The sequence below is a fragment of the Anser brachyrhynchus genome, assembly GCF_964034855.1.
Source record: "Anser brachyrhynchus genome assembly, chromosome: Z".
Lineage (NCBI taxonomy): Eukaryota > Metazoa > Chordata > Aves > Anseriformes > Anatidae > Anser > Anser brachyrhynchus.
Genome location: NC_137697.1, coordinates 49790436 through 49806336, shown reverse-complemented (window position 1 = coordinate 49806336; position 15901 = coordinate 49790436). Strand labels below are relative to the sequence as shown.

Below are 15901 nucleotides of genomic sequence, written 5' to 3'. Positions count from 1 at the left end.
CTTGGCATTTGTGAAGTCTTTGAGTGCTCTAATCATCTTCGTGCCCAACTTTTTGATCTTTAGTGGGTAAATGCTGAAATAGTCTTGAGTGTTGATTAAAAAAAAATAAAAAATCTTAGCTTTGTCAATTTTTCTTCATCAGGTAGTCTTTAATTAGTATGTATTTGAGTGTAGATTAACGCGACACCATCTACCCAATATTAGATTTTATGATTGGCCTGTGTGTAAATATTCTTCTAAGGCATTACGTAGTTAACTTTTATGAAAGCACATATTGCTTTACAAAATTAACAGACTAAAAGGAAATTTAATTAAAAAGTATTATGATATGACTGAATTCCTTATGGGCTCACATCAGCATGCAAAGTTCTGTTTTACAGTGCTAAGAGAGTAAACATATTTTTAGATGAATTAGATTTCTGTGATGGGGTGTGTCATTCATTACAACTTAGCATGTCTTAGGTACCTGGTTATTTGCTACAAAGCAATGCATCAGGACTGGCTGCAAGCATAGATTCAAGCTGCTGTCTAACCGGTTCTCTCCTATACTTTAACTGCTTGGAATTATAAATATTTAAAATAAGGGAAGAAGAGATTCAACTCCTAAGTTTGAAACAATGACATGTTTGCAGTGGAGAAGTACTGACCCTCTGCTGAGATATTCGAAGTGCTTTTCTGACTTTCATGTGTACTGTGGTTCTGTAATGTAGCTAGTTAAGCTGTGTGGGTTTTGCTGGCTTCTTGAGTGAGGTGGATTTCTCTGAAGATCACAACGTTGTCTAAGTGGTATTAGAAATTAAAGGTTCACAACTGAAGCCACTTCCTGCTGAAACTTTCCTATTTTGAGAGGTTCATCCACAGGGAACAATATGCATTTGTGATGTGAAGTGCAGACACAATGAGCTTTATGCAGCAAACATTTTTGATTTGTTAGGTGATAGGCTTAGGAAACAAGCCAAAATGGCAAGAAACACTAGAATTACCATGGAGTCAACTACTCATGCAAGTCTTTTAAGGAAAACTTTTGTACCTCTGCCATGGTTTCATGATTTATTGGTGAAGTATGGATAGGAGCTGTCTGTCTCCAGCCTGGAGTCCGAGATGTGCCAGACCAAAAGGGTGCACAAACTGTGAAGTCTGCTCAGTCTGAGGGAGAGCATGTGTTTGCTGTAGCTCCCAAGCACTGTCTGGGTCTGGTGTCATGCTGATGCTTGCGGAGCAGGCTATGTAGAGCCCTCCTCGGGGACTTCAGCTGTTAATTGCAGTGCTGAAAGATGGGTCTCTTTGTATTGGAGTGCAGCATCTTGACTGTCTGAAGTTCGAGTTGTTTCACAGACAGGTTTGGCTTTGTTTCATTGGAGGCTGTACAGAGAAGAAAGCAGGAAGGAAATAATGGCTGAAGCAGAAATGCATTTTTGAAGGTTTTTACGAGATGTGGGCAGGTCTTGTTAGACCTCCTGCTGAGCTGGGCAAACCAGTTTGCCCAGAGGAGTTGAGTTTGGCAAAATAACAGGAACAAGGTAACTTTCTGGTACATAAGTCTGTCTGGAAAAGGAGATAGCAAAACCAGAGTCCATTTGGGAACTTCAAGCTGACCCTGGCTCCTGCTTGGGGTGTGAGAGAGAGCAGGCATTTCCTGGTGGGCATAGCAAACCTTTGGGTAAAGGAAATGCATGTGAAATCTGTACAACCAATCTCAGTTATCACTTAAGAATATCAGTGCGCCTCTAGTACGAAGAAGGCCATCTGGTAGTAGCTTTCACCACTCAGTGTTGATCACAGAGCCCTTGATGAAGGATCTTCAAGTTACTTGGGCACCTATGCTGCGTGCAACTGCTGATGCACAGAAGGATGGTGCCCAGGACGCTAGGGGATTAGAAGCAGGGTTGTTCTGACATACCACCCCAGTGGGGTAAGCCACCAGCTACAGGGCAGGAGAGGAGAATGAGGAAGAGTCAGGGATGCAGTCGGTTCCAAAACAGTAACAGCCGCATAAACAGAAATACCATGGCAATAAGAAACTTTCCACTCTCAACTGCATGGAGTTGAACTTCTGAACCTTCACAGTATGTACTGCATCTTTGGTCAAGAGTGGATTTATAGTACCCTAAAAATCCATCCTGATAACAGCATCACGTGGGTCAGTGCCTGACTAGATAGCATACTTGCCAGTTTTGTCTGCCTGGATATCCCTTTTAGGCTGCTTCTTCCTGCCAATTTAGTTCACAAAAAAAGAAATAGGGCAGGAGCCAAGAGACATGTCTCAGCTTTTCAGACAAACAAAACATTCAAAAGCATTTGAAATTTAACTTTGTGCTATTTTTGTAGAACAGATCCTATTTCCAACCATCACCATGTCATAAAGATATCACTGTTTACTGTAAGAACTGAGTTTCATATTTGTTTTGTGAAATGATTTTTTTGGTGTCTGAAAGATGTTGCTCAGTCAGTAGCAGACAACATTAAGTTCACCAGTATTCAGAGTTCCCAAATTATAGTATCCAGGTGTTTTTCTTACAGTTGAAACCACTATGCTGTTTGTAACTTGCAAGTACACACATGCAATGTTTCTCCTTGTTATGCTAATCAACCTCATTACTGGATAATGAAAGCTCAGTATGAATTTGCATTTTAAAATGTAACCATACTTCTGCCATATATACTTCAGAATATGATTTAATACATTTGCCCAATTTTGGTAATAATTGGTGCCTGCCTACTTTGTCTCTAAGAAGAGGAGCAATTTGGAGGTGTTCTAAGTCATGAGGAAAGCATGTAAAAATAGCCAAAACAAAGTGCTCTAGAATATTTTCCTTGTCCAACACATCTCTATTTTGTATGCATAATCTTTTTGAAGATTACAGCTCCTTCCTGTTGTAAAGTTGCTTTAAAGCAGTAAGTATTACCAGTCACATGCCTAACTGGCTGTGTTGTTACAAGTCGAGGTTTGAATGCAAGTGATCTACAACAAGCTTTAGTAGGGATTCCCTGTAACTGTTTTTGCAACATTTTCTGTAATGCTGCTGTTGAAATCCACACAGAAGCTGACTGCTTTGTGTGCACTGTGATATTTGCTTCCTGAGCTTCCTGATACAGTGAGGTTTGTTCAGCCTGTTCCCCACTAGATGACCTTAGAAACAATAATCCATCCACAGCTGGGAGTGTTTGTTACTTCGTGATGAAGAAGCAAACCCCAGAGGGCAGTGAGAGTGTATGGAAGATGGTGTGGATAGCTCCTTTCACTGCTTCTGTCAGAATTCAATTCTTTAATTCTTTGAAGTTATAGATATGTAGAGTCTGTAAGTGTGGTTTTTATAGGAATGAGGATGCAGACCTCGTTAGTATGTGCTTTGCTAAATAAGCCATATTGCTTTCCTTGGCATCACGGAGTTTGTGAGAGAAACTTAAAAAGTGTGCTTTTCCCTTTTCATCACTTTGTACTCTAGCCTTTCAAGACAAAAGCCTTGTGGTTGCATTATATAAGTAGAAACATTTTTAATTGATCACTGTTTGCCAGCATTTCTGATGTGGGTACGAGGGTGTTACCTGTCTGGAAGTGCACTGAGATTGCTGTTCAGATGATCCATCTAAGCTGAGGCAAGCTGGGTTTGCAATGTTCTCACTTGCTTGTTGGCTTAATTGTAGAAGGTGACTGAAAGCCTGTGTAGTGGGTTTATGTGGCAAGGTTTTGGTTGCGGCGGGCTGCAGGGGTGGCTTCTGTGAGCAGAGCCCAGCAGCTGCCCCATGTCAGAGCACAACCAGCTCCAGAAAGCTCCAAAAGGGACCTGCTGCTGGGCAGAGCTGAGCCAGGGGGTGATGCTGGGTGGGCCTTTGGGAGAGCAGATTGAGGGAAGGGGAAAAAAAACTTCTGTGCAACAGCAGCTGGGAGAGGATTGCAAAAGTGTGAGAGAAGCAGCCCTGCAGCCCCCCAGGCGAGTGCAGCAGGAGGGCAGGAGGTGCTCCAGGCAGGCAGCAGCAGTTCCCCTGCGGCCTGTGCAGGGAGAGGCCCCTGGTGGAGCAGGCTGTCCCCCTGCAGCCCATGGGTCCCACACGGAGCAGATCTCCACGCTGCAGCCCCCCCGTGGAGGAGCCCCCGGTGGAGCAGGTGGATGTGGCCTGGAGGAGGCGCCTGCGGCCCATGGAGAGCCCCCGCAGGAGCAGGCCCCGGGCCGGAGCTGCAGCCCGTGGACAGGAGCCCACGCAGGAGCAGGGGGTCTGGGGGGAGCTGCCGCCCACCCGTGGGGGACCCGTGCTGGAGCAGTTTGCTCCTGGGGGATGGATGGATCCCGTGGTACGGAGCCGTGTGGGAGCAGTTCTTGAAGAGCTGCTGCCTGCGGGCAGCCCCCGCAGGCTCAGTTCGGGAAGGACGGCATCCCGTGGGAGGGACCCCACGGGGAGCAGGGGCAGAGAGGGACCGTGAGGGAGCAGCGGAGACGAAGTGACTGACCACAGCCACCATTCTCAGCTCCCCTGCACTGCTTGGAGGGAGGAGGCGGAAGAGGATGGATGGAATGTGGAGAAGGTGTTTTTAGTTTCTTTCCTTTGTTTCTCACTTCTCTAGCTTGCTAGTAAAAGGAAATAAATTTTACTAATTTCACTACTCTGACTCTGTTTTGCCTATCACAATAATTCTTGGGTGATTTCCCAGTCCTTATCTCAACCCTTGAGCCCTTTGTATTGTATTTTCTCCCCCTTTTTCTTTGAGGTGGGGGAATGAAAGAGCAGTTTTGGTGGAGCTCAGCTGCCCACCTGACTAAAACCACTGCAGCCTGTCTTCATTACTGCAAGGGGTAGTTCAACAGCATCATCTCTTCGGGAAGAAAACACCAATTGTTAATATAAGCATGGGTTATTTTAACGGGATTAAGAAGGGTATGGATTTTGTCGATGGAAAGGCAAGAGTTTTAGGGCTGTATTTCGCATAGTTAGAAACGCTTTAGATGATACATATAACTTGGTAGGTAAACCACTGTATCTGAATGTTGGTGGATGCATGTTTATTCTCACTGGGAAGTACGAAGCTTCTCTAAATGCTACAGCTGTGTTGGTCCTTATTAACCTTGCCTAGAGAGGTAATTATTGTGTATCTTGCAGCCCAATTTAACGGAAGTGAGAAACGACAAGCATCTCCTCCTCCCTCAAATGACCAGCGCAGGCAGTTAAGAGCACCTCGAAGAGGCTTTAAACCCATCAAACATGGCAGCCCAGAATTTTGTGGGATCCTGGGAGAGAGAATAGATCCAACTGTTCCTCTGGAAAAGCAGATGTAAGTAAGCACAGCAATTGCTTTCTAGCTCTTTGCCTCTCCGCTTACAGGAACAGCAGATGTCCTAGATCCTGCTGTCCAGCTCCCTTTCCTCTACATCCCCTGCATTAGTGCACACAGAAAACTATCGTTGTTAATTCTGCAAACTGTAAATAACTTTTTTGGGGGACAATATAAAATTAAATAGGAACCTCTCACCTCAGGAACAGTGAATTTTGTCTGCTAAATCACATGCCCCTTATAACCATGTTGATTACCTTGCGTTAGAGAAAGGAGGTATGTATCACATAATCCAAAATGTCCTTTAAAGCAGCATGAATTCTGTATCTTTGTGGCTGCATGCAATGTTTCTAGTATCTCAGACATGCCTTGTATTTGGCTGTAATACTGCTCTAGTGAGAGCCTGATGAGACCAGTTACAAAACTTTACAAAAAGAGTGTTATTTCTATTTTGTGTTGTCAAAGCTGAGGATGGTATTTAGAATCAGCTTTGTCAGCTCCATACTCAAGTTCTGGAGAAATTCTATGGAGTGAATATCTGTTATCCACAAGGGTGGCTTCCGTCCTACCTCCTTTTTACCCTTCTCTGAGCCATTTGGACAGACTGGCTTGTGTGGTGGAGTGACCCACTGTCCTGTATCATACTGGATGTGCAGCCTCAGAAAAGGGGCCAAAACCAAAGAAAAATCTTTGCATGGAACAATTTACACAGGGTACATTGATATTTGTGAGCACTGAGTCGTCCAACAGATTCACACAGTGAAGTCAGGGACTTGTGTCTTTAATCCTCAAGACAGTCCCACTTCAGACACTGTCATTCTAAGTTAGATGCAGAATTTATATTCAAAGGAGAGGGAGGACGTACTTTAACATGGGTGTGAGGGTGTTCTCTGTCAGAATACTTCATCTCTGAATGGTACAGGTTTTGGTAAGATTAGTGCTGAATCCTTTTGCACTTCAAATTCTTGGTAGGAGAGAATCCCCTCTATCAGTTGAGTCTGAGAGAAGGTGTTTCCTGAAGTTCTTTTTCCTTTGATGTACTATTTTTACATGCAGTATTTGGAACCTTAAGCTTGAAAAAGAGATTATCGTCTTCCACGTGGTATCATACTACACCTCAGCCTTTGAGGCACCTGCTCATTGACAGAGGGTAGACTTATGTGCAATACAGGAAATAGTGACCACTATTGTGAAATCACTTGCTGATACTACAGATAAATAACTAAAGGCTATACATTTGACTGTCAAATTTGTCCCTCAGACTTGAATAGTTCCAGCCTACCATAACCCCCCAAAATACATTTAAGCCACTGTGGAAAGATGAGCATCTGTTATTTAACATTTGACTCGAATGGATTGTTGTGTAGATCTCTATTATAGTGTAACTGCAATTTAGAAATGGAGACTGCAAAGTTGGTTTTGTTTCCTTTAATTATTCAAGTGTTAGTCACAATATTATTTTTAATTCTTCATTTTGTAGGATCAAAACTGAAATGAATGTCCAGTTAACAGTAACTGATCAGAAAATTAATGAGTGGATTTATTGTACCTTTGATTATTCGTAATCATTCAAAATGCTTAATTTTTAAATAGTGTGAGATTTCTTCATGGCACCATACTATCTTTTCTGTATAAGAATGGAATCTCTTTTTTTTTTGTAGAGAGGATCTACATGAAAAGTAGCATGCAAATTAACAGGTGAATTTCTAATATGTAGGTTAGGAAGCTTCCCAAACAGGCAGAAATTCCAATGTGTAATATATCAAATTACTTCTAGTTGCTTGTGATTAAGGAGTCCGTAACCATAAACTGAGTAACTCATGGACACAAGGGAATTGAATGATTTTGTTCTGCTTCCTCCACGTAGCAGTGAAAAAAAAGGAAAGTGTGCTCTGCCATTTTGTATGTTCTACTGAAAGTGAATCCCTCCCTGCTTTGTATACAAGGTCTGGTGACTTCCTGTTTTGCTCTGACCAATTCAGAAATGGAGTAGTGTTGTGCATCCTGTGGGCCGTAATAACTGATCACACCTACTGCATAACTGATGCAGCTGTCCTGTTTGCAGTGGAGCTGTGACCCCACAGCATCTGAAATCTGATTATAGGCAAAGCAAGAGACGTCAGGAAGAGCATCTGTAAACCACAGTCAGGATGCTTTCAATTAGTCTTGAAAAGTGTGATTGCGTTTCAGTTTTGCTTCTAGGTTTGTATTGTGTGCCTGTGCTTTCTGGGATATCTTAGAAGATATGCTTGTCGTCAGGCTCTCATGTCCCGTGCTTTTGCATTGGTGTGTTCTACAAGTTGTTATTTCACAGTTCTGCGATCACATAATTCACATTTGAATCTTTGAACTTTCTGTACAAATACCTATATGTTGACATTTAAAAAATAGACACACCCAGGGCAAACAGCCCCAGTACAGCTGAAACTGCAAATTAGCCAGGAACTTTAAACTGATTATAGCACTATGCTTATCTCAGTTAGCTGGAACAGGAGCAAGCTGAATGTCCCATTTACATGAGCATATGATTCACAAGCAATTACACTTCTCAATACTGCTGTTTACTCTCAGCTGTAGCCAGAACAGCTTCCAGGCATTGTTTCTGAATCAGATGTTCTCCCATCAGTTGTCTTCATACTTTGCTGTTTTTCTTCTGACTGTTTTGAAAGCTGGCTTTGTTTCCTGGAACCAACTCTGCATTCTTTTTCCATGAACCTCTCTGCCAACCGGGGATCACCAGGCCCAAAGAATGCACAAAGTACTTCCCTCTGAATATCATTTATCTCCCTGATTTGGGCTAGGTCATATTTTGTTTTGGTTTTACTTGGCCATTTAAGAAGAAATGATTTATAAACAATAGGAATAGTTTTTAGGCTCTTTCAAATACATTTTTTGATTGACTCTTAGTATTCATATTCTTCACATTCAGAAGACGGCCTAGTCTCTAACCTAGTCTTTAAATTGCTTGTTGAGAAATACTCTTCAGCAGTAACTGATGAGGTACAGAGGGAATGCTGCCTGAAAACATCTACATCTGTGTTGGTGTTACTTGTAATGTGATGGAGCTGTCAGGGTCTCCCTTTTTCAAGTCTGTCTTGAATATATAATAGTAAAACCCTCCTTGTAGCTTTCTCTAATGCAGACTTCAGTTGTAGCCAGGCACAGGATGATTTTTTCTTCTGAACACCAACTTTCATTTTGCCCATTTGACAGTGGAGCTGACATTAGGTCAAGATAGTCAAAAGCATGACTTCTGTCAAAAGAACCTCTCTGTTTATTCACTTTCCTTTTAATTGAACATCTCTCTTAAAGTAAATTAAGCAGATAAATGAATTTAGAACAAATGGAAGGAAACTGTTTTGCACACGGCGAGTCCATTCCTGGTAATGACAGGCAGAGAACATTTCTGGTGCATGCATTATCCTGCTTAGGCGGTGTCATATCATGCTTCAAAGTGTGTTTTCCAGTTGCAGGAAGGGGGAGATCTCCTTCAGAGACGTGACTGACCCTGTGCAGGGCCAGGCATGTTACATGGCAGGGGGCAGGGTCAAGCATTTTGAATGCCAATACAAAAAAGCAGGTACTGAGGAGTTTATTTGCACTGGTCAGTTTAGTAGAGGACACATCTCTCCTCTCCCCATTCCCCTTCTTCCCTGCATACAAGACTACACCTACTACGCAGATTCTCCAGGGATTTACTAAAAGCACTCAAAGTTGTCATAACCAAGTTTAGAACAAGTCTTTGTTAATCTTCATGTTGATTAAACAGACACCCTTATCAATTTCCTCCTTTCTCAATGTTTTTTTTAAGTGATCTTTTTCACTGTAAACTGTTTGTATTCTTCTGCTATGGTTTTGTTTGCTTTTTTGTGTGTTTTTTATTCTTTTCTATATAAATTGAAATACTGGTATATTGAAGGGCTGAAATCAAGTAAATGTGTGTATTGTGAATCTCCTGCTTGCAAGATAAAGGTTATAACTTGCTGCTCTGGGTGCAAATTTCTTACAAAAGTATGTACGCCAGTTCTGTCACATGCTGTCCTAATCTGATTTTTTTCTTTCAGCTGAGAGGCCAAGTGATAATGTTAACCTCAGATAAGGCAAACAACATGCTTTTTATCTAATGTATTAGATCTTAAAGATATCCATGTGGTATTAACCATTATTCATACCTTAAAAACAAAGTAGTGAAAGCAGTATGAGTTAGAAAATGTGTATTAATCTCTGTTTTTTCCTAGATGGTATCATGGAGCAATCAGTAGGACAGATGCAGAACACCTGTTACGTCTATGTAAAGAGTGTAGCTACCTTGTACGAAACAGTCAAACAAGCAAGCATGACTATTCTCTTTCACTGAAGTAAGTACTTGCCAGTATACATAGTATATGTAATTTATAAGCTATAATTTCTTCGGTGCAAAAAAGGAAAATTATTCATTCTGTTGATACGCTAATTCAGCTCAGAAGGGCACCCAGAAGGTTTGAGACTGTCAGCCTGCATGATGTACAGTGACAATCACTGAATTAGGACCTTATAATTTGGGTATGTTAAGGGATTTTTAGTATTCCTGTGGTGTCCATTTAACTAAATAAACTTGATTTTTTTTTCCTGGGTCTGATTTGAAATGCTCTGCTGCTTCTGCTTCAGGCTGAATAAGCAACTGCATTGTTTGGGGATTTTATTCCTTTTATAAAAGAGGCTTCACATACGGAAGGAAGACTTTGTGTAGTAGAGCTGGATAGTATTGATACAATTCTTGAAAGTAAAAAGCCTAGGATCAAGGTTGGAAGATCTGCAGAACTGGGAAATGCTCATTGTTCCGGACTCAGTGCTGTTATTTGCCTCACGTACCTTGGCTGATAAGAATATATTACAGATACTTGCTTCAATGTATGCTCATCTGCATTTCCAGCAGAGAAAGTTCTCAGGCTCCCAGGTTTTCAATGCAGGAGAACAAGAATGCCCTTCACCATCATATTGGCTGTACAAGGGCAAAGAGAACTGTTCCCTTGCTTTCCTTCTTCCAAGATAGGGTCTGATGTGCAACCTATCTTCCAAGTAGGAAAGAAACAGACCTAGCCTTTTTTACCACCACTGCTCCTGACAGTTTGGCTTTTAACCAGTCTCTTCACAGAGCTGTTCTGGAAGCACGTTTTACTGCTTGGATAATGGTAATGCTTGATGGTAATGCTTTCAGAGACAGTGCTAACCTATGTATGTTCTCAGGTTCATTGGAACTACGGGGCCGTGTCTGTTCTACCCTGTTTTATGCAGATGATCTAAACAGTAGATTTCAGATTGGTTTTATATCCCCATTTTGGGCTTAGTAGAAGTGCATCTGTTAACCTAGTTTTAAGATTCTGTTCAGATATTTTGTAGGATTTCTTAAAATCTTGGTTCCTTTTTTATTGTTGTTGTGGTCTCTCTGCACTAAAGAGTCCTGCCTTGAACTGTAACACACCTGCTTTAGAAATGTGGTTCAGCTGCAGTTGACCCCTTTGTCATTTGATCTGTGTGTTCTCTGATGTAATATTTCTCTAGTTACTTGCAAGCATTGGAGGCTTGATGGCACATTCTTCAGATATATGTAGGCTTAAATTTTCCTCTTCGTATTCTGAAAGTCTTGAAATACGGCTTTTGTTCTTGAAGCATGCCATACTATATCACTTAATTCTTGCGTTAGTATGGTGACTCTTGTTATGTAACCAGTGCACAGCTTTAAGAGAAAAAGATGACAGTAAATTCTTGTGGATCTCCTACAATTCTTAATTATCTTTTCTTTGCCTCACCTTTCTCTTTATTTTCTTTGTTTTGCAAGTTTAGACATCTGGATGCTGGCCCTTCATGTCCCTGTAGTGTGTTATATTTCAAGATTTTCTAAACCAGATTTCCTGATGGCACTTATCTTAAATCTCCCCATAACAAGACAATAAATAATAATTTAATAATTAAATAAGACCGCTAAATGACTGAACTCCAATCTGCATTTTCTGGAATGTAAGAAAAGTGTTTTTGGTACTCTTCAGCTCTCCTTCCATAAATTTGTCAAAACTAGTGCTGCCCCTGGCCTCTTCATGCTGTCTGTTAACTGTGTATCAGCTCCCTGTGATGTTGATCATTTTTCAGTGGCTCCTCCAGAACCTGCAAAATCCTCTTAAGCCCATGGTACTGCACTTAGAGTTCATGTCTTGTTCATTAGCCATTTTTCCTTTTTTTTTAAGGAGCTCTTTTGATATCCTGCAAATGCAACCAATGTCTTCTCTCAAAGTATCTAGTTAAATAAAAAATAACATAATTTAACCATATATGTCAGTTACCATGAAAACTTGCTTACTCTGCTAGCAACCTGCTTAAGTTTTACTTGCCATCTTGCTGACCATTACCATCTGTAGACCACTCACAAAGTTCATGTTCAATGTTCCCTGACACCTGATTTCTTCTCATTGCCATAAGGTTCTCTTCCCTTTCTTCCCCCATTCAGGACACTAAATGTATAATTAATTGTTCTTTTTGCATCCTCTCTCAAGGAAGATGATTATAAAAAAGTAAGGCTTTGGAGAGTTTTGGTGATGGAAGAATTCTTGTTCATTAAGCTCAAAAAGCTGAGTTATTAGACAGTTCTCAGGTTTCACTCACAATCCTTGTGAGGAAGTGTTTCAGTCTGGTTTATCACTACTTTTAGCTGTAGGAAACTCGCCCTTCAAAGTGCCAAGCACATGCTGCTATTTGGGGTTATGATTCTTTTACCCAGAGGCAACTGATCAGTCTGTGATGAGGTTATTTTGCACCCCTGTATCCATAACTTGAGGTCAGACAAATCTCTTCATTTCATTGCCATGTGATCTTACATCCTTATTAGCATTTGTCTTGCAGGACCTCTTAATTCCTTCATCCTTTGTTGAGATTTGAAATGCAACATATGTACTCATTTCTATAATATTCAGTTTTCACCTATTTCCAGTGAACTTCCTCTGAATTTGGCACTAGCTTTGTTTCCTTTTTCATATTTGTTGTTCTCCCTGTTGTGAGGTTTAATTTCAAACTCATTTTGCATACTGGTGGTGTTTTTGTTTGTTTGCTGTATATTTCCCTACCAATCCCATCTCTGGGCATTACTGCAAATATGTATTTTTCTTGATATGGCTCCAAGTGGTGTAGAGTTCATGAGCATGAATTGAAGTGACTGTCATGTATTGCTGACGTGCATTGTGTCACATTGCGTGTCTAGTTTAAGCAGTCGTAAGTCTTCTATGTGACGATGAGAGATTTCAAGCCCGTGTGTCCTTTTCACAGTTTTGTTGACTTAAGTGAATGGACTAAGAAGTATATCAGTGGGGCTGACGGTCTTCAGATGGCTTTGTGTTTGTCCCAGTGCCCCATCTTTTGGTCAGATTTGAGACGATCTGTTTCACCTCCCATTTTCACCAGAACAAATGTATAGCTCGTAAAGTGCTCAATACAAGGTGTTCATGGGGTAATTGGCAGAATTAACCACAGATGCAATGTTAATCAGCTATCCCTTCCTCAAACTATACTGAGGAAATGTATAACCTTGTTTATGCTGCCACAAGTATAATTACTTCTGTTTGCAGAAAAGAGCCCCTGGAACATTCAAGTGCAACCTTAAGTTAATGGCAAGCAGCTAATTTCCATCATCACCAATAGAATATGAGACTGGATCTCACATCACAAAAAATAAAAATGAAATAAAAATGAAGGGGCTTCAGGCATTGTGTTGCTGGTGTGAGCATGGATGAGGTTGTGTGTGGATGCTTTATAGCAGTGTCCTCAGTAAAGCCAAGACTTTGTAATAATGTGCTCGTCTATCTACTGCTATGCAGAACATGATTTGTGTTGCTGTACCAATCCAGCGCCCCTCTTACTGCATGGGGCTGCATCAGGACTTGCAAAAGAGCATGGTAAAAACAGGCTTTGCTCACCTTTTCTTTGGCAGGCAGGCTTGGGGGTGCTTGAGGTCTTCTGCAGGTGTAAGAGACTTGTAAATACAGAGGCTTTTGGATGTTGCTGAATGTGCACAGTGAAATGAAGTTCAGAACAATTTCAACATTAAAATTCTGTTTTATTTTATGGGTATGTTTATGATGAAATGATAAGTCCTGACTGCACTGCATCTGGTAGCACACTATAAAGATACATGATAGTTATCAGGTAAACATGTTAATAAAGCAGTAGCACAAAATTAATTGTCACCAGGCATATGTAATTTTTTTCTTGTTATCAACTTGCAACCTTGTCATTTGTTACATTTGCCTATAATAATTTTGTTAGGATATGGTTCTTGAAACATAGCTCTGGAGTTGGTGAATGCTACAAGTGGAAAAAATGAGCAGTTCTCTGTAAATAATTCATGAGCATCCATGTTGTTTGGATTCTGCTTGTGCTTAAGCTTGACCTACATACTTGCTCCAGGTCCTGCTCTGGTATGGTCTGTGCAATGTCCCTGTTTAGCATACAGTATAAGGCCACTTTTTCCACGGAATGGCCTCCCAGGAAGCAGTCTGTGATGCTACTGTTAGAGCACAGGCCTATGCTAATGTGAGACTACTGGCTTTGAAGGTGACTGCAGTTGTTAACTATTTCTTGCCACGATTTCAGTAAAGTCATTGTCATGTAAATTGAAAACGATTATAGGAGGCTGTGTTGGGATATAGACAGCGGCCTCGAGACCTACAGTTTTGTGATTCTGTTCATAGTCATCATGTCCCATGGGAGTAGCTGCCAGGTATTTGATGTCTGTTTCTCAAAGGCTTTTGGATCAGAAGTCTACTAGCCCTGTATCCCCAAAACTGTGCCAGTGCTTCTGGTACAGTTACAGTAACTTCTGTCTGGTTTCTTTTTTTTCTTTCCATGTAAGCTGCTTGCTGGATAATGTGTTACTCTCCACACCTTGCTATTTATTCTCTCTACCTGTGAGAGCATTTTCTTTACTTTGAAAATAAAGGGGTGTCCTGACTGCCAGCCCCATGGTGGTATGTTTTGCAGGAAAGGCTGGGGCCTTTATTGCTGACTGTAGCGTAGATGGCATTTTCCCTGACATGTGAAGAAAGGAAGTTCCTTTTACTTGCAATATGTTATTACCTGCACCAGAATTTACTTGAAAGCGTTACTGGAGACACGTCTCTTCAGAAATGCTGTATAAGACTTTGGGAATAATACTCCATAAAGTTTGACTACAGCTTGATCTGTATTTTTTTGTTTCAATATTACCTTGCTCCTGTGAGGGAGAGGGAACGAAATGCAATTTACATTTACATTTGCCCAGCCAATGCTGTTATGTAGTAGAACCATGTTCAGCTAGAACAAATAGAAAATAAGAGAATAATCTGGCGGGTTAATAAATAAATGAAAAATTTCTAATTTGTAGGGTGTTGACATGGTTGCAGTGAAGCAGCACATTAATTTGTCAGTAAAGTCTCCTTTTCACATATACATCAGTGCCAAAATAGGACACTGCATTAAAGCTATGAACAGAGTGAGGGCTCAGTATTTTGTTGCTATTGTCAGCTAAACACATCGCTAATAATTCAAATGTACATTGGTTGAAGCTGCGGCTGTCCAACTGGCACCAAGTACCAAAGTAATACATTTTAGAAAACAGGTATTGTCTTCCCCTTTTAAAAACATCTATGACCTTTCTTTCATAAGAGGATTTCTGTTGTCAATAAGAAGCTGCAGCCACAGTATTGTCACAAGAGGACAGTGAGGCTGGCATGGAGCATCAGTATCTTTTTCAGGCCAGCAGGTAAGGAAGAATAGCATCTATTTTATACTTGAGTTGTATCTAAGTTGTGAGTAGCTTCATGGATGACTCTTGCAACATCTACATTTATCCGTGAGTCTCTTAAAGAATGCCTGCAGGCAGGAAAATGGATAGCAGTTGACAAAACTGCTGATTTTATGTGGTGAGAAAGAATTCTTTTTTTTTTTTTTCCACTTAGTTGCATGCAGCTAAATTACAGGTCTGGGTGAAGATATAATCTTGAGTGACAAAAAACTGTGCTTAGTAGGGCAGGCTATCACTAGGCCTACAGGGTAGGGGACCCAAGAACTTATTTCCATCCATGTGTTCGTGCTTTATCCTATTATCTAAGTCCTTATATTTTATATGATTCAGACTCCTTGAGCTTGCACCTCAGAGGGGCTGGTTCTGGACTCACTCATCTCCAGTGGTGCCTGCCTTTTTCCCCCAAAAAGAGAACTGTTCCCATCTTATAAACAGAAGACAACCAGTTACCTGATAGACTACAGTCGGTAACTCCAGGAGTGTCTATGTTGTCTGTCCTGGACCAAGATTGAATCCTCTGGGGCTTGGCTAGGTCTCCAGGACTGTAAAACCATGCTAGAAAAGCAAACAAGGGAACAAAGGAAGTGTAACAAAGAAAGACTCATAAAATTATGGACAACTGTCTGATGTATGGGAGAGAAGGGAGTACTACCCCACAGCTGGGCACAGACCCAAGTAAAACCTGTTGGTGTGTAGTAATTGGTCTCCTGCCAAAATGAAGGGGTTTGTGTTGCAACAGGAGAACTAGGATACATACTAGATTTGCATCTCAGAGTCCAGCTTGATTGGGTATTTTCTCTGGGGATGCTAGGGCTGCCTCTGGGTACCGC

General features: G+C 41.1%; 1 protein-coding gene across 1 annotated transcript in view; it reads left to right on the top strand.

Moving 5' to 3' along the window:
* The window catches only part of SHB (SH2 domain containing adaptor protein B), a 79551-nt gene that overhangs the window by 49320 nt on the left and 14330 nt on the right, over positions 1-15901 (top strand). Inside the window, 2 exon segments of the mRNA XM_080574865.1 lie at positions 5095-5266; positions 9505-9624. Of these exon segments, the coding sequence (XP_080430991.1) occupies positions 5095-5266; positions 9505-9624 (292 nt within the window).